This window comes from Pelodiscus sinensis, chromosome 17, assembly GCF_049634645.1.
Source record: "Pelodiscus sinensis isolate JC-2024 chromosome 17, ASM4963464v1, whole genome shotgun sequence".
In the NCBI taxonomy this organism is placed as follows: Eukaryota; Metazoa; Chordata; order Testudines; family Trionychidae; genus Pelodiscus; species Pelodiscus sinensis.
In genome coordinates, this window is record NC_134727.1 from 4,700,776 (window position 1) to 4,724,353 (window position 23,578).

At 48.1% G+C, this 23,578-nt stretch overlaps 1 protein-coding gene across 4 annotated transcripts in view; it reads right to left on the reverse strand.

Annotated features, from left to right (window-relative positions):
• Positions 1–3,207: 3,207 nt before the first annotated feature.
• Positions 3,208–23,578, reverse strand: part of FGF18 (fibroblast growth factor 18) — a 123,126-nt gene continuing 102,755 nt past the window's right edge. For 2 of the 4 annotated variants that reach the window (XM_075900146.1, XM_075900147.1), the window contains exons 4-5: positions 4,298–4,407; positions 3,208–3,755 (exon numbers count right to left, since the gene is read on the reverse strand). In XM_075900146.1, coding sequence (XP_075756261.1) covers positions 3,263–3,755; positions 4,298–4,407 — 603 coding nt within the window. In that variant the 3' untranslated portion in view covers positions 3,208–3,262. Of the gene's footprint in view, positions 3,756–4,297; positions 4,408–17,622; positions 19,838–23,578 lie in introns of those variants that run through there. The other 2 variants (XM_075900145.1, XM_075900148.1) reach the window with 2 other exon arrangements.

Sequence of the window (23,578 nt, forward strand, 5' to 3'; positions counted from 1 at the left end):
CGTGTAAAGACTGGGAGAAGCGTCCCTACAACAACAGCCTGATTTACATTGGCGACTGCTCCATTTGACTTGGCAGATCTGTCTCTATGACCCTGCCTCTGGATGGGGTTCCCAGCTCCAGGCTGCTGGCCACTGCTTGTAGCTTCAGCGACGCCTGTTCTCAAGCAGGGCTTTTCATTGCCACAGCTTTGGTGAGCCACGGGTCTGGTTGTGGCTGTCATCGCTGACTGGCTGCCTAGTCAGTCACTTCTTTATTGCATAGTTACTGGGCTTAGCATAACGCAGTGTTTCCCAATTTTATTTGGCCATGGAACTCCTAGAGTTGCCTTAAAAAAAAAAGGCCCCTGCTGCGTTTCATTGAGGAAAAAAAAAAAAGCCCCTCGCCATGGCTCTGTCTCTTTAACAGGGGGCGGGGGAGTGCCGGCTCTTTGTGGAGCCTCGCTTTCACTTTGCCGATATCCGGAGCACCAATTGGGAAATGCTGGCATAATGGCGCAACGTCTGTCCCGAGTTAGCCCTGCAGCCTGTGTGAGGCCATTAGGAATAAACTATCTTGGGCTGAAAACTGCAGGGTCCAGAGCTCTATGCTAATATCATGTGTGACTCTGAAACCCTATGGACTAGAGTCTGAGTTTAGTTGGTATAAATCCAGAGGGACTCCATTATAGGGATGTCAGTGGTTAACCGGTTAACTGGGACGCCTCCCCCTTAATGAGTGAGGCGTATGAGTTCCAGTTAACCGGTAAAGGCTGGAACAATTCCCCGCCCGCCCTGGGAAGGGGGCTGTTCCAGCCCTGTGGGGCCCATCACAGGTAGGCCCAGCCAGCCAGAGCAGCCCCTGTCCACGGTGGGCCCGGCCCACCTCCCCCCAGCCTGCCACCGATTACAGACGGGCAGGGCCCACAGTGAAGTCTCCCTGGCAGTATGGCCAGTAGCCCACTGTAAAAATTGTCCCACTGCCCCTGTCCCAACCCTAAAGGGTCAAGACACTTGGGCAGACCCTTGTACCGCCAGTGCCGGTGCCCCGTTTGGTCTCCAGGCCTGTCCTCCTGGTGCCCTGCCGCACCAGCAGTAAACACATGCCTCAAAGGCAGGGTGAAACTCCTGACAAATGCCAGGCAACCACTCAGGGCTGCTTCTCAGTCATCACATAGGAACTGTGAATTGCTTTGTACCATTGTTGTGGCGATATGGGCCCAGACCAACCCCCTGGATGATCCAATCGGGGTCAAATTGTGGGGGGTAGAGTGGAGAACAGCGTCACCTCTTTTGCTAATGATACTGAAGGAGCTCCCTCAAACATCCCAAGAACTCCCCTCCCTCCTTGGGGCGGAGGGATGGGGGGGGGCTCGTCACAGGGAAGTCCACATCTGCCTGTGAGATTTGCAGCACAAACCCATCCCTGACACCTGGCCAACACTTTGCAGTCAGGTTGGCAGCGTGTTTCTGAGTGAGGCCACGGTGCTGGATAAAATACGACGTAGCTGTCTTTGACGGTACATGCCGCAAAATGCCACTCTTTCCGCCTCACACACCATGGCTACGTCTAGACTGGCATGATTTTCCGCAAATGATTTTAACAGAAAAGTTTTCCATTAAAAGTATTTGCGGAAAAGAGCATCTAGATTGGCACGGACGCTTTTCTGCAAAAGCACTTTTTGCGGAAAAGCGTCCGTGGCCAATCTAGACGCGCTTTTGCGCAAAAAAAGCCCCAATCGCCATTTTCGCAATCGGGGCTTTTTTGTGCAAAACAAATCTGCGCTGTCTACACTGGCCCTTTTGCGCAAAAGCTTTTGCACAAAAGGGACTTTTGCCCGAACGGGAGCAGCATAGCATTTCCGCAAGAAGTACTGATTTCAGACAGTAAGAAGTCAGTGTTCTTGTGGAAAGTCAAGCAGCCAGTGTAGACAGCTGGCAAGTTTTTCCAGAAAAGCGGATGATTTTCTAGAAAAACTGGCCAGTCTAGACACAGCCATAATGTGTTTGACAGTTTATCTGTCTGTTTGTTTGCGAACTCCTCCTAAACGGTAAGAGCTAGGACCACCCAATTCGGTAGGCAGCTTCCTCTGATCATACCTTAAAGGCAGGGCAGGGTTTAGTTGTGCTAGGACAATGGGCGGTGCCTGGAATGGGATTGCTTCTCATGAAACCAAACAGAAAAGAGGCAGAATCGACAGGTTTGTGAAAGGGCCTGGCTGGGGTCATCCCCTCACGTGCTCCTCCCCTCCCCTCCAACAGGGACTGCCCCAACCCCAAGCTTCCCACCCACCAGGTGCCTTTTAGGGAGGGGGGCTGACGCAACCCCCCTTTCCCCAATTTGTACAGGGACATTGCTGGCTGTTTGCCTTTGTTAGGGAGTGAGGGGAAAGTGCACAGTTTGTTGCATTCCTCACTCTGGCTGCGGGTGGCGGCGGGGGGGGGGGCAGATGAACCTGGACCTGCCCCTGTCAGGGGACATGCGCCCTCCCCGGCTGGGCCCACTGGAGCTGCAGTGGCCATGCAGGTGATTCGCACCTGGCCTCACGCTGCTGCGGAGCGAGAGGGCTGGGGTAGACCTCTCTCCCTGAGGCAGGCTGCACCCTGAACCCCCCATCCCCTGCCCCACCCCAGAGCAATGAGTCAACGAAGCCTGGACATTTGCATTTTATTTTCTAAAAAACCTCACCCCAAAATGAATTGACTTAAGGACCCAAGCAACGCCAGGTAAATCTCTAGCATTGTGTAAGCATTCCCACCGCCTTCAGCTCTCATCTCGGACTTGCTTCCCTGAAGCAGTTAACTAGTCTTCATTTTATGTAACTTCTATTACTCACTGGTATTTTGCATTATTCTTGGATCACGTATTCAATGGTGGTTTTCCATATTCTGTCTGTCACAGATGGAAGAAACACCTGTCATCTAAGGAGGAGTGTAATCCATTCATTGGTTTATGGGTAAAAACCTCTTTGGGTGTTGTCAGAACTAACCCCCATGTCCCTGGTTGCAGGATTTTGCATTTGGATAGCTGAGGGGCTGGAGAAAATGTGTGAAATCACATATAAGCGGACAGCTCTGTGTTGACAAGGAACGTGAAAAGACGTGTGTGTCTTATTTATTGCAGCAAGGACGTGGAATACACAAGACACAGGAAATCACATACTATTTTAAAAGAGGAGGATGCAGATAGTTTATCCTTTAATCTGAAAAGACCAGAGCACGTCACAAAGGAATGTAATTACTGATGGCCTCATTGCACAGATGGGGAAGGGCTAGCAAAAAGAAGCTAAATGACTTTACCAAGATCATCCAGACTGACAAGGGGGTTACTTAGCATGCAGAACTCAAAGCTACAAGTAGGCCAAGAGGGATGTTTGAAATCTGGCCTCTGCTTCGGGCATGGTGAGCATACTCCCCGACCATGATCCATGCCCACGCTACACCGGAGGACTGGGCTCCATCCACGCTGAGCCAGCGAACCCAAAATACAGGGAGCTGTGCCCCGAGGGAATCTGTAGCTGGTGCACAGCCCACAAGGGAGGGTAGGAAATGTTCTCTCTCTACAACTGGCTTGTGTGGAGAACTTTCTCCTGTGGACACACAGAAACCCCTCTAACGCGGGACCCCGCCGGCTGCGAACTCCGCTGCATAGTCCACTGTCCGCTGCCCACCATAAATCAACAGGCGCCCAAGTGCAAGAGGTCACCCTTTGTTCCTGAGCCGCTGAAAAGGATTGTGGGAGCAGGGAAAGGAGGGCTCTTTCTGATGCGCCAGAGGATCTGCAAAGAAAAAACCGCCAGGGAAAATTTGTTGAGCAAAAAAATAAAATAAAGGGGGGGGAGAGTGTTGGGGAGTAACCAGGGAAACCTGGGGGGAAGATTCCGGAGGTCAGGCCAAAATGCGGTCGCGGCCCACCCCTAACACTGGCTCTGTCGGCAGCTCCTTGAAAATGGCGGCCTCGGGCAACCGCCCGGCTCACCCGCCCCTAAGACCGGCTCTGATTATGAGCTACAAAAATGTATGTAAAAGGCCCCGAGATTGCTAAGGCGTTACTAGCTTAAGACATATATGTTCCCTGCCTACTTTTTCTTAAGGCTGTTTTTGAAGCCCCTATCACTAACCCAGGCCAAGCGGATTTCTCCTTATCCTTACACGCGTCTCATGTGTTTTGTACAGCCCCGAGCACGCTGCCAGGGCTCACCCACCAGCCAGGTGAAACGCATCCTGCTCAGTACAAGCCTGTTTGGCCTTCCACGAATTCGAGGCAGCAGAGCATGTCGGCCCGAGAAAAGCCTTGCAGGACACTCTGTCATCCACCTACCGCTTTAAATCCAGCCTTTGCCAGTCGCCGACAAGGGAGGCTGCGAAGAAACGAGCGGAGACCAAACACAGACAGAGGATTAATATGGCTCTCGGCAGCAGGCTTCTTTCCTGCATTAAAGTCAACACATCACAGAACAGTTACTTCACACCCTCCCCGGGGAGACCTCAGAGTTCCCTTTATAAGGTTAGGCCCGACTCCAGCACTCCCCAATAAGAAACTGGATATTTCCTAGCTAATTTGTACATGTCTAATTTTCATATCAACAAAATTGCAATCGTGATCGAGGGCTTTTATTTTGGGTTTTCTTTCCTTTCTCGTTTCCTCGCTCAGTTGGAAAACCTCCCACCCCCGCTCCCTCACTTCCACCCCTCTGCTTATGCGTTCCAAAGGGACATGGCCCCCGACATGCCGTGCTCGCTGGACCCACGCCTGCCACCGAAAGGGAGGCTCGTGGAGGACAATTTGCTGATGAACATTTGTGCAAATCGTCATTTGGAGCATGCCAATGCTGAGGTCTGGCGGTGTTTGCACTAGAGGCCGTTCTGCGGCAGAAATGAACGGAGCCAACCGCAAACATGCTGGTGCGTATTATGCAGGGAAGTCAAGGTTAGGGGGGGTTGCCTTCTAATGGAGTACAGAATCCTGCTCCTTCTTAGTCATTTATTTCTTTGGGATTTTATTCCATTTAAAAAAATGTATCGTGCGTCGCACACAGTGACCCCCAAGCAAGCTGAGAGCGGTGTGCTAGGAGCTGTACAAACAATTCATAAGAATCAGTCCCTGTCCCAAGGACTATACAGTCTAAATAGACAAGAAAGATAAAAGATGTGAAGGGAAATCTTAGCACAGAGGGCCAATTGATTCGTCTGAGCTCACACAGCAGGTTGGTGGCATAGCTGGATCTATTTCCTAGATCTTAAGTCAGCATTACGCTGTCTTTGCTCATTCCTGGGGGATTTTTATGTTTCAAAGTTTAACTAAGACCTCTTAGGTGTCTGCAGAATTGCACTAGGAAGAAATTGTCTCCACATCATGCCTTCGCCTCTGCATCTTGCCTGGTTTGGAATAGCCGTCGCATCTCTCTGCATCAGCAACTTGCTATCGCTTTTCTTCCTCACCTGGGGCTCTGAATTTCTCAGCCCCATTGCGAGTATTTGCTAGACTTTGTCTGTAAGGCACTATCCAAAACGAAGGACCCAAACCCACCAGCTGCCTTACTACAGGGGGCAGTAAATACAAATCCATTGACTTGGAAGAACGTGTTCCTGTTGGGAGCAACAGCAAGTGACCTTATCTGGGCAGCCGCTGGTAGCCACGCAGCACAGCACAGAGGTGCATGGAAGGAAATAGCCTCATGTAATGAGCACAAGTAGAACTTAGGTAACTTACCAGGCAGCATCTGAAATTCTAGGGTAAAAAACTCACATTGACTTCAATGGGGCTGGGATTTCCAGCCTGACCTCTGAACATGGCGGGGTGAAGGATGGGATTATCAGCCCAAATAGAGCTTAAGGGCCTTGTAATGGAGCACAAGTATTCACCTGGCCTAGATGCTCGCTAGTGACCTGTCTACCAAAGGGTTTTATGCTGCCACCTGTCTCCAGAGCATCGGAGCCCCTTCCACAGACGTGCAATTTGGGTAATCCCTGCTGGATTTCATGGCGTCTCTGCCTCTGCTCCTGTTTGAGGGTTAAAAATGTGCTCGGGAAGGGGATTTGGGTTCTGATTTTTTTTTAGATTGTATTAATTTATTGTTGGAGCAGGGGCTAGTTTGGGGGAGGGGCAGTTAGTACCATGTGGGGGAAAATCAGTGTACAATTCTAGCACTTTGAGTCTTCCCAAACACCCATAATCTCACACCTGCCTGTATAGTCCCGATGGGGCTACTCCACACAATAGCATGAAAGAACACTAGGTCGCCTATTATAATAGCAACTGCTGGACCTCTTGAAACTGCCTTTGTAAAGCAGGACTGTGTTAGTTCTGCTTCAGTATACAGATAGGTCACTATGTGCATCATACCAAATACTTAAATGGTCATCAACTTCACCCCCTATAAGTTATAAATTAAGGTATTTACTTATTCACATAATATAAGAACTAGGGGGCACCAAATGAAATTAATAGGCAGCAGGTTTAAAACAAAAAAGGAAGTTTTTCTTCACTCAGCACACAGTCAACCTGTGGAACTCCTTGCTAGAGGATGTGGTGAAGGCCAGAACTTTAATAGGGTTCAGAAAAGAGCTAGATAGATTCATAGAGGTTAGGTCCATCAATGACTATTAGCCAGGATGGGTAGGAATGGTGTCCTTAGCTTCTGTTTGTCTGGAAGTGGGTGACGGGAGGGATCACGTGATGATACCTGTTGTGTACCCTCTGGGGCATCTAGTATTGGGCACTATTAGCAGAAAGGATACTGGGCTAGATGGCCCATTGGTCTGACCAACTGTGGTCATTCTTATGTTCTATCATATCTTACGTACTATCATAGATAGTCCTCCATTAACTACGAACGGCTTAACTGTGTTCTCCCTGTAGAACACTGCTCTATTAGCATGGACAGTAAATTCAGACCGTCAACTGGTGCATATCAGTGTCTCTCTGTTGGCAGCCGTGGAGTACACTGATACAAAGAAGCAAAGTTATAGCACATTTGGCTTTCTGTCTGCCAGTGAGTAATTGCAGCAACGTTACACCATAGATATTTCACAAGATACGGCTAAGTTGATGAAACTTCAGGTTAGGAGCTAACTGTTAATCAACACTGCAGCTGCTTCACTATTTTCCGCCCATTTTTCAATTTAAACAGATACATTCATTAGCAAAATATATTGCCATCAAGGTCTTTTTCCCTGTGGTCAGCAATTGAAAACTGGTTTCTGTTTTTGCTTTAAATTGAAAAAGAATATTTTTCATCTGGAAATACTTTCAAAGAAAATATTTGAAAAAAAAAATGAAATAAAAAAGTTTTTTTCTAGGCAGAAAGAGTCATTTCCCAGAGAGTTCTAATCCACAGTCACTTAGTCGGGTGCTACTTGGAGTTTCACTTTACAAAGATCATTCATGTTTTTGAGTAAGAGTTTAATCCAGGACTCCAAAAAAGATCAACCTCTGGATTCAACTTCTGTTCTAAAGACTCCATCTGAGGCTGACAACAATTTGAGACAGCGGTCATGTATATTATAACAGATACCATGTTTCTATCAAATATAACTGGTAAGATGACGTGGGGGCTGATCAGTAATTAGTGAAACTGGAGCACAATAGCCATAGTTTGGGGGAGGGGGTTAGGTTTTGGTCTCTCATGACCCTGGCCAATACAGGTACGTCTACACAGCAGTGTTATTTTAGAATAACATCTGTTATTCCACAATAACTATGCGAGCATCTACACAGCTAGCCCGTTATTTCGAAATAATTTCGAAATAACAGGCAGCTTTATTTTGGCATTTGTGAACAGGGCCTGCTCACAACATTTTGGCACCTGAGGCGGGGAGCTCAAATGATGCCCCCATACCCCCTCGCTTGGGCCAAAACTTTGAAAGGTCTCTATTCTGCCTTCTTCCGGTTCCACTCCTCTCATGGGACTGCTCTGCTACCTACCCCAATAAAGGAGAACTAACAACTTAAAATGCCTTGTTCAAAAAGTGTGAACCCCCACAGTCTGGCACCTGAGGTGGCCGCCTCAGTTTGTCTCATGGTAAGGCCAGTCCTGTTTGTAAACCTCATTCCACGAGGAATAACGTTTTGGAATAGCAGGCGTGTGGACGCTCCACTGCAGCTATTTCGAAATAGCTCCTCCCCCAGGCCATCCAGAGTAATTACTCCCCAGGGCTTCCAGGGGCTCTAAATCAAGGTCATGCGTCCACATTCCAGAAGTCTGCCTCAGACTAATGTCGAGGCTTCCCTGGAGTGTCGACGCACTCTTTTGAAATAAGCTATTTCAGAGTAATTCCTCCAAAATAGCTTAGTCTGACATAATCATGCAATGTAGACGTAGTCTGATTGTCCAAGGTCTCCCAATGAATCAGAGACAAAACCCAGGGGGCCTGACGCCCTCTTATAACCACTTAACTCTCTTACTTTTTGTCTCATGCAAATCCCACGTTTGCCTTTTCACTCCTGCATTACAATTGCCCAGTTAATTCACTTGGTGCCACTAGGATACCAAAATACCTGATGTTTCACAAAGCTCAGTTAAAAGACGAATCAGGGACAGAAGATGGTTGTTACCTACTTGCACAGGTGGGAAAACGCCATGGCTGGTAATACCAGAGTAAAGCTGGAATCACTCCGGTGACATACGTTGGACCACACTGAGGGTATGTCAACACTGCAGAGTCTTTCCAGAAAAACGGCCATACGTCTGGAGGGTATGTCCACACTGCTATTGCGTTCTTTCGACAGAAAGTCGTAAGAACGGAGGGGGTTTTCCTACGTCAGTAAACCTCATTCTATGACGAAGACGCCTTTTTCGGAAAAAGGTGGAAGAGAGTGTTATATTGAAAGAAGAGGCCTCCAGGAAAAAGCACAGGTGCCTTGGTGGCCGCGTCGTCCACAGTAATCACAACTGAAATGCGAGCTAGCATCCAATCAATGTGGACACTCTCTTTCGAAAAAGCCTATCGCTTTTTCGTTGCGCTGTTGCTGTGTAGATCGTCTCTTTCGAAAGACGTTTTTCTGGAAGATCCAAGCTTCGTCCGAAAGAAGCCTGAAGTCTAGATGTAACTTAAGTGGAATCTGGTTGTTTGGGTGTCTTTCTAAACCAAGAGGATCTGGCCACTGATTTCTTTTTAAACCACAATTCAGGGACAAGTGCTTGGCCTGCTGTGATGAGGGAAGAAAGAAGGCAAAGGAGACGGAATGGATCCATCTGTCACAGGAGTTGCACGTGTTATAGAGGAGGAAACATTTTTTTCTACCGGTACTGACACCCTGCTGGCGTGCTCCTCCCCAGCTCAGCTGCCCAGAAATTCCACGTCTTCCTATTCACTGCTTCTCGGGTATTTGCTTTAAGAGCGCAGCTCAGCAAAGCATCAATACAGAGCCCAAAGGAAAGGACTTTGGCAGCAGCGTGCTATGGCTCTCACATGCCGCAGGTGTTTGGTGAAGGATGGGACCTCCGACAAGGCGGGTTTGAGCTCTCACAGCACACGCGTTAGCAGCGCGGTTGGCGCTATGGCTGCCCCTCAGCCTGAGGCGTTTTTGACAAAACCTTCCCATGCCCGGACAGCTCCAGAGGCTGGGGGTGTGGCTATTCTCAGTGTGCAGCATGAGGGCGAGCTGGAAGTGATCGTGCAGAGAAATCGCCACTTGCTTGTGGCTTTACAAGGGACGCCGGAAGTGCAGCTGTAGAAGCGAGTCCCTTTGTATGGCCACATCCTTCCAGCTGACTCCCAGAGGATGTCAGACGATGGTGTGTGTTTTCTGGGGTTTGGGACAGTACCCTAGCACTGACTAGACAATTTCATCCCTGCTATTGAATTCTCTATGACAGGGGCGGGGACCCTTTTTTGGGTCGGGGAAGAGCTGACCCACAAAACATCAGTTGGGGGCTGCACACACGAGAAGAGGGAAAAAAGACACACTCCTCACTGAAGCGGCCCTGGACTGAGAAAGAAAATAGACACACTGCGTATTCCCCTCGCACACGAGAGCTTAGGGGGCCCAGGCTGTAGATTTGTGTGCGTTCCAGCCCTGCATTGGGGAGGGTGAGGTGCGGGGGGAGCCCCCAGCCTCGGGGGCCGGATCCAGGCAAGCATCAGGCCCCCAGGCCTTAGGTCCCCCACCCCTGCTCTATAAGGTGGTTCGGAAAAGCCTATGGACAAGAGCCTTATTTAATCAGAGCACCCTCTTTGTTTTGGGCCTGCCTGTAAGGGCCCAGGGGGAGGTATCAAAGCCGGCCTTTCATGTTCAACTAAGCCAAACTCCTCCTCCCAGGACCCGGCGAATGGATGGGCCTTGTCCTAGCGAACTCCCCAAGGGAAAGGGAGGGACGAGAAATCCTGCTACACAGCCACTACTCCAGCCCAGTGGACGAGAGCCCTCGGCAGCCCCCGGATACACAGACATGGCCCCTCTTACAAAACTAATTCTCCCTCAGGGCCGCCTCCTGCGAGGGGCTGTGGGCCTGTCATTCCCCTCACCGGCAGGGACTGATGCACTTCGCCTTGAGTGAGCGGGCACCTCACTGCTGTATTTAGGCCGAGGCAGCGACAAAGCAGCAGCCCCGCTTGTTTGTTTCCTTGGTTTGCCTGGAAAAACAAACGGCACAGACCGCAGCGTGGGTTCCGGTCGTGTCCTGTGGCAACGGGATCCGTCCGGCGCCCCGGTGCATACGTGGCTGAAATCCAGCAGTTAGAGCCAGAGCTTTGGCTCGACATTTTTAATGTATATTCATGGACAGTTAATAATGGCAAAAAGGTTCAGCGGAAAAGGGTTACGCATCACTTGCAATACAGCAGGTTAAAGATAATGGGCCAAACTCAGGCCTGGTGTAACTCCTACTCCTGTTGGAATTTGTGACACCAGTGACCTCAGTGGGGTTAGCTTTGTCTCAGTGACGTACCTGTCCGTAACTCCAAAGACGGCCTGAATACCTTATGTGCTGTGGTCCAGATCCTGCAATGGCCTCCATGTACGTGGTTGCTCATGCTAGTGCAGAAGTCCACCTGCACGCTTCCGACTGCAGGATCCGACTGCAGGATCAGCACCCCGATCTGGGGTTGAGTTCACTGGCCACTAAAATACTTAGGAATGGACTTACATGGAGAATACGTGGAAACGGCAGGGGAAGTACAAAGCAGCTCGAATGTAGCCAATGACTTGTCTGGTTCCCATACCAGCTGCCTTCAGGTCCTAGATACAAAGTCTCCATTGGCAGAGCGCTGGTGTTAGATTCGCCCCATGAGCTTTCCCCCCCATGTTAAGTCTGACATACACTGCCCCGCTGCGGCAGTCTGGGGCGCAACGGATGGATCTGCCTGAGCATCCCCTCTCTTCTGGACTCCTCGGGAACTCTGTCGGGGACAGTGCTTGGCCCTGTCATGAGTGCAGGGGACTGGACTCAATGACCGCTCAAGGGCCCTTCCAGCTCTATGAGATAGGCCCATAGGCGGGAGCCAAAACAAAAAAGTAGCCAATATAACGGTCTTCTGTTGAGATGCATTTTAGTAGTTAAATTCCTGGACTTGCTCATTCAAAGTGCTGTGGAAATCGGGTAGATAGTGCATTAATATCAGCAGAACAGACTTAAATGGGGCCTGTGTGTTGTGTAGTCTTGCCTTAGTCTTTGTATTCATGCCCGTCCATGTCAAAGAAGCTATTTGCATATATTTGCATATATAATTGCATGCCTATGCAACCACACTAAAGTTGTGGCCCTCGGCATGTTCTGGGAGCGTCACTGGCCCCCGGGGCTTCCAAAGTGGAGTAGCCCTGCTCAACACCAAGTACGGCTCCAGCATCTCTCCCCGTGGCCTTGGCTCTCTGGCACAGCTCTAGCATCTCTCCTTAGCCCTCTGACCACTTATGGTTCCAGCTCGTGGGGCCCCCTCCATCATTCCCCAATCTTCTGCCCTCTCTGGCCTTCCACTCTCAGCCGTCCACCTCCGGGCCTGCAGGCATCTCCCATGTCTGCTCACAGCCTTCAGCCCCCCCGGTCGTGGCTACTTAGACTGAAGAAGTGTATCCGTGATCCCCCAATTCTGCCTTCTCCTGTCACCAGTCTGACCTGGCTCCGCTGCCCCCTCCTTTGGGGGCATCCGTGTCTCCGAAGCACTAAGCCCAGCTCTGCTTTGCTCACCTTCTGAGAGCTCCCCCATGACTTGGCATCTGTGAACCATGAGCCCTTCTTTGGCAAGCTCTCATTTCATTCTCCTGGGGCAGCCCCGACCTCCTCGTCGCAACACACTAGCGCACACCTGGTCTGCAGCAGGAGAGATGGGCCTGGTTTCATTTAAGGCTCCATCAACCCTACTATAATGTCCCTTCCTGCAAATACCATTGGCATTCTTGTTTGGCCCCATGATCCACACCTAAGATGAGTTCGCCAAAGCTCTGTGCGATATTGTAATTACTATATTATCCTGGCCTAAAGAGAGAAAGAGTAAAATCCTGGCCCCATAAATGTCCATGTCTTTTGTGTGGCCTACTATATTCTTGGTTTCAAAGATACCCTGTGGCAAGGAGTTCCACTAGTTAATTCTAATGCTATTAAAATTACTCTCTTTTGTGTCCTTTTTAAAAGTGTGCTGCCTGTTTCATTACATTTCCCTTGTCCATGTATCAGGAAAGAGGGTGAATAGAAGACCTGAATTTACTTTTTTCTAAACTCATCCGTACTTTCTCCTCTCTACACAGCCCCTAACTTTTCTATACCTCTTCATTTTCATTGTCCATGTCTGCACTCCTATTTCCACTATATCCTTTCTGAGATCAGGCGGCCAGAGCAGAACGGTATTTTAAGGATTTATACAATGGCACTATAACCTTTTCACTATTTTCCTGTCCCATGCGCTCTACAGACTAATCGTTTGTTTGCTTTTCTGACTGCGCAGTCGGTTTTGTTGATCTGTTTAATATTAACCCCCCCCCCCCCCCGCCCCGGCTGGTCTTTTTTCCTACATGATTGCAGTTCATTTAAAACCCAACAATATGGATGCCTAATTCAAAGGACCCCTTCCAGCGTGCATGGCCGTGCATTTGTCAACAGCGAATTTCATCCGCCATTGTGCGGCCGTTCACTTACCGTTGTGTGGTCTGACAATATCACAACCCACGGCGGGACATGGCGGTAGGCACTACTGCTCTTGTTCTTTACAATGGCTAATTAAGATCCTGCTACAACCCTCATCCCACCCTTATTTCTTATGAATCAGCCAACAAAAGGTTTTGATTTCCTTTTTGGCTGGGAGACCTTTTGGCTTCTGAGAACAGGGGATTAGGAATGAAAGCACATAAAGGTATGTGCACAATCACAAAGTCATAACAGCTCTCAAAGGGCAGTCTCCCAGGAATGAACGAGGTATTAGCCAGGAGAGCTAATTGGGAGCTGGTTTAAAGATTGCCCATTGTGTGGTAGAGTCCGGTAACACTTTTGATCATGCAGACAGCCCAGCCACGTACTGCATTCTTCCCTCCCCAAACTGTCTGAAGCCGGAGGAAATGGCATTTTCCCGGCCGTGGAGTGGTATGTCTGATTCAGACGCAGCCAGGTCGAGGGATTAGCGCGCACTGACAGAGCACCTTGCTCCAACTGCGTCTCGATGCAAATCACGGCGGTCGCTAGTTTGCCTTCGGACCCACCGCAGCCAAAACAAGGCTCCGCTTGGCGGACGGAGCCGTGTTAACAAAAAACTCTCCCAAACTGTCTGCCCCAACCTCCCGTGGTCATAGACTGTGGTTGAAACTTTCCAGGGGCACTATGGATTTAACCATCCATCATCCATTGGCTGCATGGAACATGGGTGGCTTACGTCCCCTGAATTGCTTGGAAAAGCTCGACCCTCATGTCTCCTCTGGTTCCCTGTACAGACCCACCGCTTTCCCTGGAAGGGGAGGGAGGAAGCTGCACATTCAATGCTGCTCTTGTTCCTCAAGAGCCAGCAGGGGGTGCTTGGAGACCAAAGTCCTCCACACTACGTCTGATCAGAAGCCTGGTCTGGAAGCCATGGCCCCTCAAAGCAAAAGCCTCCTTCCAGTTCTTGTACCACACAGCCAGCTTGTGCAAGCCAACCCTTTTGACTCAGGAGCATTAGCTGCTGGCAGGACCATCCCAAACATGTCCTGGCACGAAGGAATCAATGGAAACAGTCACCCAAGGACATGTGTTTTTATCTGCTTGCATGTGCCAAATTTTTCAGCTTCTAGGGGGATCTGTCCCTGTGAAGGTTATGAGTATGTTATTCATTGAAGATGATTTTCAAGCCAGATGATAGACGGCTGGTTTTATTCTTTCAAAAGCACTCGATGGTCACAGCCCCGAAGTCTGCTACTGCCGTAACAACCATTTAAGCTCTGCCCAGCTAGCTCTCAGTAGGAAACTGTTCTCGGAAGGACTGCAAAGGTTTGCCATGTTTGTCGGCTGGGTAGACAGGTGATTTCTCTTAGGAGCCTTCAAAAAGCCCAGCCAACATTTTTTTTAACTTTCTGATTGGTGCAAACGCAGCCCTACGAGCCAAGCAGTACACACGGCCTCCCAGAAACCAATGCTTTGAGACGAACCGGCCCTTCCACCGTTGTCCTGGGCAGCGCCAGGAACTGCACAAACATGAACAAAAAATTGGGAATGAAAAGTCATTTGGTTCCAGCTGGGGGTGAAGGTTCAAGTTGTTTATTATTTCACCTGCAACATTTTCACCCCTGCTTGGTTATGCAACCCCGTTAATGGCGATCTACCTCAGACTGGGTTACAAACAGCCCTGCAGATTGTACAACCTCCCGGTGTTTGTCTCGGCGAGAAGCCAACATTAACGGCAGCAACCTGGTGAGATGCAGCCGGAAGGGTCCTCAGATACTGCATTCTGAGCAAAGTTCTTCTTTTCCTACCCTTTACTTTGACTTTCTGTAGCATTGTGCCTAGAGATGGGTCCAGCCACATGGAGGCAACGTGTCTGAACACAGAGGAAGTTTCTATCTCAATAGAGAACTTCATAGCTTGGCTCATCTCTACATGTAACAGCGAAGTACACGGTACATTTCACTCCATTCATACTAAAGCAACGTTGGTTCAGCTTTGGCAGAGGACAACACCCAGACCCTCAAACAAACTGCAACTTCTCTCTCACAGATGGCTACTTCTCACCCAACCCGTAGACTCTCTGTTTGCCTTTCCACCTGACCAACATGTCAGTTAACTAGTACCTGCTCCTACTATCTGCTTCCTTGCTCAGTGTCAGCTTAGTTTTGACTCAGACACTGCCAATAATAGAATGGTGTCAGAGAAGTGACAGGTGATAGATGGTACAACCCACAAGACATCGGTTGGGCACTGCTTCACCCTCAGGAGAGCTGGTCATAACAATCCCAACATGGCTCCAGTGAGGAACTACTGGGGTCATGGTCCGGTGGGCTAATGTTCAAAGATGCTGAACACCTGCAACTCCAGTTGACTTCTGCAGGATCAGAGGGTGCTTGCCACCTTGGGCAGGCAATCTAGTGGAAAGTCGGAAGGGACCTGCCAAGAGGGCGAGGATGGGAGGTGAGATGATTCTGCTTTTTTTGGCATTAAAAATTCAGGGTTTGTCTGCTTTGGAGGACACCCGATGAATGGAGAGTTAGTAGAATAAGGGTGTCCCAAGAAAATGAGTGGTGAAGAACTAAGGGGAGAAGAAAACAACAAATGGTCTGGTAGCACTTTATAGACTAACAAAACATGTAGGTGGCATCATGAGCTTTTGTAGGCACAGCCCACTTCTTCAGATGACTGGTCATCTGAAGAAGTCATCACGAAAGCTCATGATCCCATCTGCATGTTTCGTTAGTCTATAAAGTGCTTCCAGACCATTTGTTGTTTTTTTCTGTACAGTTGGCTACTCCCTGAAGCTTAAGAAGGGAAGAGTGTTTCAGTTCAACTGTTTAAAACTCTACTGATTTTGTTTACTCCTATTTAGCTTGAAAGACCAGGTCACTTTCTGAAAAAAGGGAAACTTCTCTTAAAGATCCATTAACACCGCAAAAAGCAACACCCTGGAATAGTGAACAGGGCCTCCAGCAAAGCCAGACTTGCGATTCCTGATCTCTTTTAAAGCAGAAAATAGAGTATTTGGTTTTTCCCCCTTTGATGTCACCATGTGGAACCAAGCCCCCGTACACCAGAACCAGGAAAGACTGGAAATTGTCCGACGGTTGGTTATCAGGGAGGCCTACATGAAACATGTCGGTGGATCTCCTTCTGGTTTCTAGTAGACAGCTGTCCACAGCTCTCCTCGTTATTTGCATTTCCTTGGCGATAGCGTTAGCATGCAAGCCGAGGATGGACCTGATAAAGAGTCTGAACTTCATTAATGAGTCCTACTTGGTCTGGATGGAAACATACATCTATACATAACTAGCTGACTTACCTGGCGTTGCCTGCATCCTTCAGAGCATTGGGCTGGCAGTGTGGGTGGGGACAGGAATCGGGGTAGGGCCTTGGGGATGTGGGGGTGGTGTGAAGGAGGATGGGGGAGGTGTAAGAGTGAGGGAATCCCATCCAGCACTGGCCTTTTCGCTCCCCCCGTCTCCTCCCCAACCACCAGAGGGTCCTTTCCCCACCCTCACCAGCCACCAGCGGCCCTTCTTCTCCTCCCCCCGCACCCCGCTGCTCCTCCCCACCCACCATGAGCCTTTTTGTCCATTACCCCTCTGGCACTGCGGCCAAGGGCCAGGAAGGGGGGGAAGGGTTTAGGGTACGGGAGGCTACTTACTGGTATGCTGGCAGGCAAGATGGTGGTGGCTGGCCATTCCTGTGGTGGTGCGGCTGCCCCCGGAGGACACTCAGCAGGACGGCTCCCCCCTGCGGGCTTGCTGCCCCCAGTGGCCACTCTCATATCATGCCCCTCCCTTTGCATTTGGTACACAAATGTAATGGTTGGAAGTCATAGAATCCTAGAGCTAGAAGAGACCTCAGGAGTCGTCAAGTCCAGCTCCCTGCCCAAAGCAGAACCAACCCCAACTCAATCATCCCAGCCAGGGTTTTGTCCAGCCAAGACTTAAAAACCTCTAGGGATAGAGATTCTACACCCTCCCTGGGTAACCCATCCCAGTGCGTCACCACCCTCCTAGGGAAATAGTTATTCCTAATGGTCATTGGTGGCAAACCTGTCCTGCATTAAGGAACCAATTTCTTTGCTAACACAGTTTGGGTTTCTCTACTGTTACCAAAATGACATTTGGTAGCAGAGACACAGCGGCTGTACTAGCAGGGTAGACTACGCACGCCTGTAGAGCTGCATGAAGACCGTGCGCTTGCTTAAATCAAAACGAGGTTTATCCCAAGTTCTACTTATTTTTAGCCAGGTTGAGTCAGCTACAATAATTCCAAGAGTGGCAGACAAGAGACGGTGATGGATTGAACCCAGTCTATCCAGCTATGATGCACCACACAACTCAGCATTCCCCACAAAGTTGTGGATCAGCTACATACGATGCCCTGGAAAGATACCTACTCTCAGTGGTAGGGAAAGACCAAATATTTTGCTGAAGTGTGCTGTCGTCCTGCCTCCAGAAGCCAGCACATGAAGTCATGATTCAACTCCCAAGGAAACCAATGGCAACACTCCAGCTGACTTCACAGGCTCTGATATTTCCGTCCCTACTCTATCCTCCGGGGGTCCTCCAAGGAGGGAGTTGCTAAAAGCCCACAACGTAAGCAAATTAGACTCAACAATCAAACCATACACCAGGTGCAGGAGCCACGTGGATCCATGCAGTTAAGTGAGGTGAGATTTGCATTTGCATCAACAATCCTAAGGCCACACAAGAATACTGTGTTGTGGAACAAAAATCCCTGCCCTAGCTTGAGCCTGAGAGACTGAAAACCCCAGTCTGGGGATTGCAAACTTACCTGGCAAGGTGATCACACATGCTGACAATTTTGTGTTTATGCGCTTGAACATACCCTTGTTCAATGGCCCAACTGCTGGCTGCCTTTTAAAAGGTAAGATGAAGTACCAGCCAGGTTGTGATGATGTTGTTGTGAATGGCTTGCCTCCCCCACTGTGTCCAATAATCGGTACCCGCTTGGAAGGCTGTTGAAAAGATTCCTCTGGTAATAGGGGGTCTTGAGCCACGTCTCCACTTGCTGTGCCAGAGATTGATCTTCCGGCATTGATTTAGCTGGTCTAGTTAAGACCCGCTAAATCAAACACTGAGCGCGGTTCTGGTCAGCACCGGCAAACCTCGCAGTTGTGAGGAGTAAGGGAAGCTGACGGGAGCATTTTCTCCGGTAGGCATCCCTCTGAGAAGACAGAGCCAAGCTCAGTTTAGGGTAATCCGACTCCAGCTACATATTTTATGTAGCTGGAGTCGGATAGAGTTGCATACCTTATGTAGCTGGAGTTGCATACTTTAACCCTACCTTCTGGGTCTAATGTAGAACTAGCCTAGTGATGGGCCTATGGAATAGGCTATGGAAGAGAAACAATATTTGATTTTACCTGCCTAGAGGGCAGCCAAGGACTGCAAAACATGCTGACCCACCTCTTACCTTCGTCTTTGTGATTTATTTTAAACATAGTGTAAGGATTGAGCCCAACCTACAGAGTTCAAATCTGGACCGAGAGCCAACATTTTCCAAAATCTTTGGAGTGTTTGGATCTTTGGATTTAATTTACCACATCATAAAGATAAGGGACACCCAAAAAGTTCATATCCAACATAGCACACAGGGCATTAGATCATGAAAGAAGATTGCTTACTGATGGGGGAAACTGGGGGAGGATTAAAGATCAGGCTTACAATAGGCAGTTAGTTCCGAACTAAGAGGCAACCACTGTGACATCACAAAAGAAGTTCATAGCAATAATCAAAAAGTGTGAATTGCAGAAATATGTGCGTGTGTTTTAAATAATTTTTTAATTGTTGAGGCAGTAATACTTGGTTCATGGAACTGCAATATACAGAGAGATGAAATAAATAGCTTATATATATATAATATATATAATATAGCTGGTTTTAAAATATTCCCTTATCATTGGTGTATTAGGTCATTTTTAGTCACTTGAATGTAGTTAGCAGCATTCTCCAGAACTGAGCATAATGCAGGATCACAGAGCCGTGACACCTTATGTCATGAGAAAGGTTACAGAAGATCGATGCATCGAGAACTCCACCGAAACTCAATCACTGCGGCGCACACCATCTTGTCTCGGGACAGTTTGCAGCAGATAATAAATAGATTACTGCAAAACTGGTGATTTTTTTCAGGGCAGGGTGTCAGTAACTTTGGGAAAGAACTTTGGTTTTCTTTGGTTTGACTTTATTTAATCGTAATTGTTTTTCCTCTAGGGATCTGCCTGAAAAGTTGTCCGTTCCAAAAGAGAACTAAGCACCTATGTGTCAACAACAAGAAGTCAATTTAAATAGAGCAGTTCATTTTGTTTTTCAAGTCACAAGAAATCCCTAACAGCTTCCCCCAGCGTTTGCCATCCAGTCTTTTTTTATTTATTTTTTAAATTTTTTAAACACAATGTACAAAAATAAAGCTTCTTCCTTATTTTTAATGTAAAAATATTCCTCTGGTGCAGTCTTTTTGTGGTTTATTATTGTGACACTGGTTTTGTCTGTCTTTTAACTGGGGTTTGTAGGTCGTATTCTCTTAGTCCTCTTGGTCACTGTGGTGTACTTGAAAGGTTTCTGTAGCTCCACTTGGCCCTTTGGGTACCTTTTCATAAAATGCACATCTTGCTGGTTTTCCTGGGTCTTGGGCCCTTTCCGCGGCCTTCCCTTTTTGGTAAATCCAACATACCAGCCAGAGTATTTTGCAGACATCAGTGCTGTGTAGTTGTTTTCTAGGACTTTCTCAATGAAGACACATTCTTTGCTGGTGCCGTCAGGCTGCAAAAGGAAAAGAAGATTCATTTCAATCAGGTGCACACCGCTTGGCCAACTAGCAATTTTGCATAAAAGAGCAATTTCAGAATCTGGTCCTGTTCTCTCTGCTTTCAGTTGAGCAGCTGGGCGGGAGAGCAGCACACTATCAATTGAAATATTCAAAATGAACCATTGCACAATTGCTGAAGTTGTTTTTTGTTTTTTCTCTCTCTCTCTTTTTTAAACACTAACTCGGGGATCCAGTGGGGGGATTTCCAAAGTCACCAACAGCAAGCAGTCACCTAACTTCGTACACTCCCCCATTGTGGCCTGTCCCGATCAAACGTATCCCTCTGGGTACCACACATCACAAAAACCACTTGTTAGGAATCTTGAACAGAGCAAACAACAGCACTGGTTGTTTGTATAACAAAGCCCTACATTCTCAGCAAACTGGGGGGGAGGGGGGAGGAAGGGTGGTCACGCCCCCATTTCAAAGTGGGGTAGATCAAAGTGCACCAGGGAATTTTTAGTGTAGAGTGGCAGGGTCCGTGCAGACACTTTGTGTGTGTCAGGACAGTGTGGAATAGATTTATACCCCAGCTTGCCACGAAGTAGGTGTTCATATAGCCCAGCATAGGGGGTTTAGGGGTTAAGTGCAACTGCCATTCAACCCACCATCAGGTCTGCCGACAGTGGGGTGCAAAGGGCATAACTACCCCAGGGCCTAGTGATCCTAAGGGGCCCAGAGCCACTGGCTCTTTAAATCACTGCTGGAGCACCACACAACATGCTCCAGGCAGCTCTAAGGCCTGGGGCGGAGCCCAGTCCTGTGTGCTTTGGTGGCATTGAGAAATGACTGCCCTAGCCCCGCCCCTTCTGCCTGTGACCCGCCCCTTCTGGAAGCACGGAGGGCCCCCGCATCTTGCCTGGCGTGGCTGTCGACCCCCTACCCACCGCACTCCATGCAAGATGGTCAACGTCCCCCACGTAGGTGCTTTTGAAAATTTCACCCTTGGTTTCCAACGTGCTGCCCGATGGCTGCCCAAGTGTTAACTAGCCTCACAATTCCTGGGTGCGGCAGGGGAGAGAAAGGGGCGTGTGTACCACAGAATGGTGCTGACTGCCTAGATCTTCCATTGACACCAGTGGGGTATCCGGGCTGCTCAACATTGCCAACATGTGAGCTGAGGAATCTAATTTCAGGCCTGTACATTTTTTTTAAACCTTGGGGTAAAAATGGACACCCAAAAGCACTCGCTTTTACGAACAACGCGCCTCCACTGAAGCTCACGAAAGCGCACGCTGGGCTATTTTGATTAGTCTTTGAGGTGCCACAGGACTGCTCCTTGTTTTTAAAGTTACAGACTAACACAGCTGCCCCTCTGTCTCTTTTACAAGTTTACCTTTTTACATCACATTGCTAGGGCTACCAAGGCTAGAGAAGCTGCCTCAAACCCAGAATTGGTCAGAATTCCTGGCTCCTGAACTCAGGCTAACTTTCTCAGGAAGGTCTCCTAAGCCGCATTTTCAAGCGCAATCATTATCATGGAGAACAGGGCTGTTAGCCCTGGTCTACACTAGGGCTGCATCTAGACTGGCATGATTTTGCGCAAATACTTTTAACGGAAACGTTTTTCCGTTAAAAGTATTTGTGCAAGAGAGCGTCTACACTGGCACGGATGCTTTTGCACAAGACACATCTTTTGTGCAAAAGCATATCCGTGCCAGTGTAGACACTCTCTTGTGCAAGAAAGCTCCAATGACCATTTTAGCCATCGGGCTTTCTTGCACAAGAAATTAACTTGCTGTCTACACGGGCCCTCTTGCGCAAGGATACTTGCACAAGAGGGCTTATCCCTGAGCGGGAGCATCAGAGTATTTGTGCAAGAAGCCCTGATTTTGTACATTACAAGGTCAGTGTTCTTGTGCAAATACTTGCGGCCAGTGTAGGCAGGCGGCAAGATTTTGCGCAAAAGTGGCCGCTTTTGCGCAAAATCTTGCCAGTCTAGACGCATCCAATGGCTTTATTTCAAAATAACTCCCCAGAATAATTCAAATTAATTACTCCCCAGTGCTTCCTAGCACTCGACGTCAAGGCAGCACATCCACATTAATGGAACCTGCCTCGAATTAATTATGATTAATAGTGAGGACATACTATTTCGATTTTGTTAGTTCCAGAGTTATTAAACTGATTTTAGTTATTTCAAAATAGTTTCTTGGTGTAGACATGCCCTGAGACTAGAAATCCAGATGCCAAACAACCTCAACATTTGGGGCTAATGCTATTGAGGGAGTTGGTTCAGGTCCGTTTACAATTGGGCCCTTTTGCAAAATTCTAAACAAGAACTGATTTGGATCTCTAGCGGCGTTCTTGAGATTTGGTTTCGATTCAGGCAAATCTCTAATTTTACAGCACATGCAGCAGCACTGCAAAAGTCACGGCTTCACATAATAGGATATTTAAGTATTTCAGCCAAGTGGAAATCCTACTAACACTATAATCCTTTGCCAGGATATATCTCTATTTTGCCCTTAACTACTGAGTAACCAGAACGGTGGCTGGAACAAATCACAGGTCAGGCGATACCTCCTGTATTGAATCTTTAACGTCTTTTACATTTTTAAATAATCAAAACTATAACTGTCCATCCCAGATTTGGGAGTTTGTTATAGAACCTTTCCAATAGTGTCTGGGTGAAACTTGTCATGGACTGAATTAGTACCTCATTGAGACTGGTGTGAACTCACCCTTCAGTTAACATCACTACAAGCATACCTCCCACCTAAGCTAAAAGGTGTGTGTGACCATGCAGAGGGTCTGCTGACGGGGTAGGGGCAGGTGGGGAATGAGAGATCTCAGAAACTGAAGTGCGACAAGAGACAGAGCCTGGAGGATCAGGGAAAAGCATGACACTGAACCCAAGTTTTCTAGTCAGGGGGCAGGTTAAAAAAGGAGACACAGGACTTTGTCCTTTCTTTAGCCTCAAAATACTTCCCAAAAAGTGAGTAGGTTGCTTAACTACACCACATACTGGTAGAATTACCACTATAATTCCCTATGAACAAACAAAACACTCAAAGTCCTTTCCGGTTTTGAGAGATGGGAACAGCACCAGCCTTTCAATTCCAGGGAAACAGGTGCTGTGTCTAGACTATACCTCTCTGTCAACAGAGAGATGTAGATTGGGCACGTCGAAATTGCTAATGAAGCAGGGATTAAAATATCCCGCGCTTCATTAGCATAAACATGTCTGCCACTTTTTTTTTTTTTTTTGAAATGGAGCTTTTTCTGAAAAAATGGCAGTCTAGACATGGATCTGTCAAAAATAAAGCCTTTTTCGACGGATCCTGTAAACCCAATTTTTTGAGGAATACAGGATCTGTGGGAAAAGGGTTTATTTTCAACAGATCCGCGTCTAGACTGCCATTTTTTTTCCAAAAAATCGCCATTGAAAAAAAAGTGGTGGCCATGTTTATGCTAATGAAAGGTATTTAAATCCCTGCTTCATTCACGATTTCGATGTGCTTGATTTGCATCCTTCTGTCAACAGAGGGGTGCAGTCTAGATGTAGCCAGGGATGCTTCAGTCTGCTCCCTTCTAAAGATTTAGAAAATCGTTGCAAGTTTCACGGTGAAGACAGAAACACCCAGAGGTTCACTCAAAATGGAGCCCAGTACATAATCCTCAACAATGAATAGGGAATTAAAGGGGATTATTTAAACACTAATGGGACTGAGTCCCAAGTTTGCACAAATTCG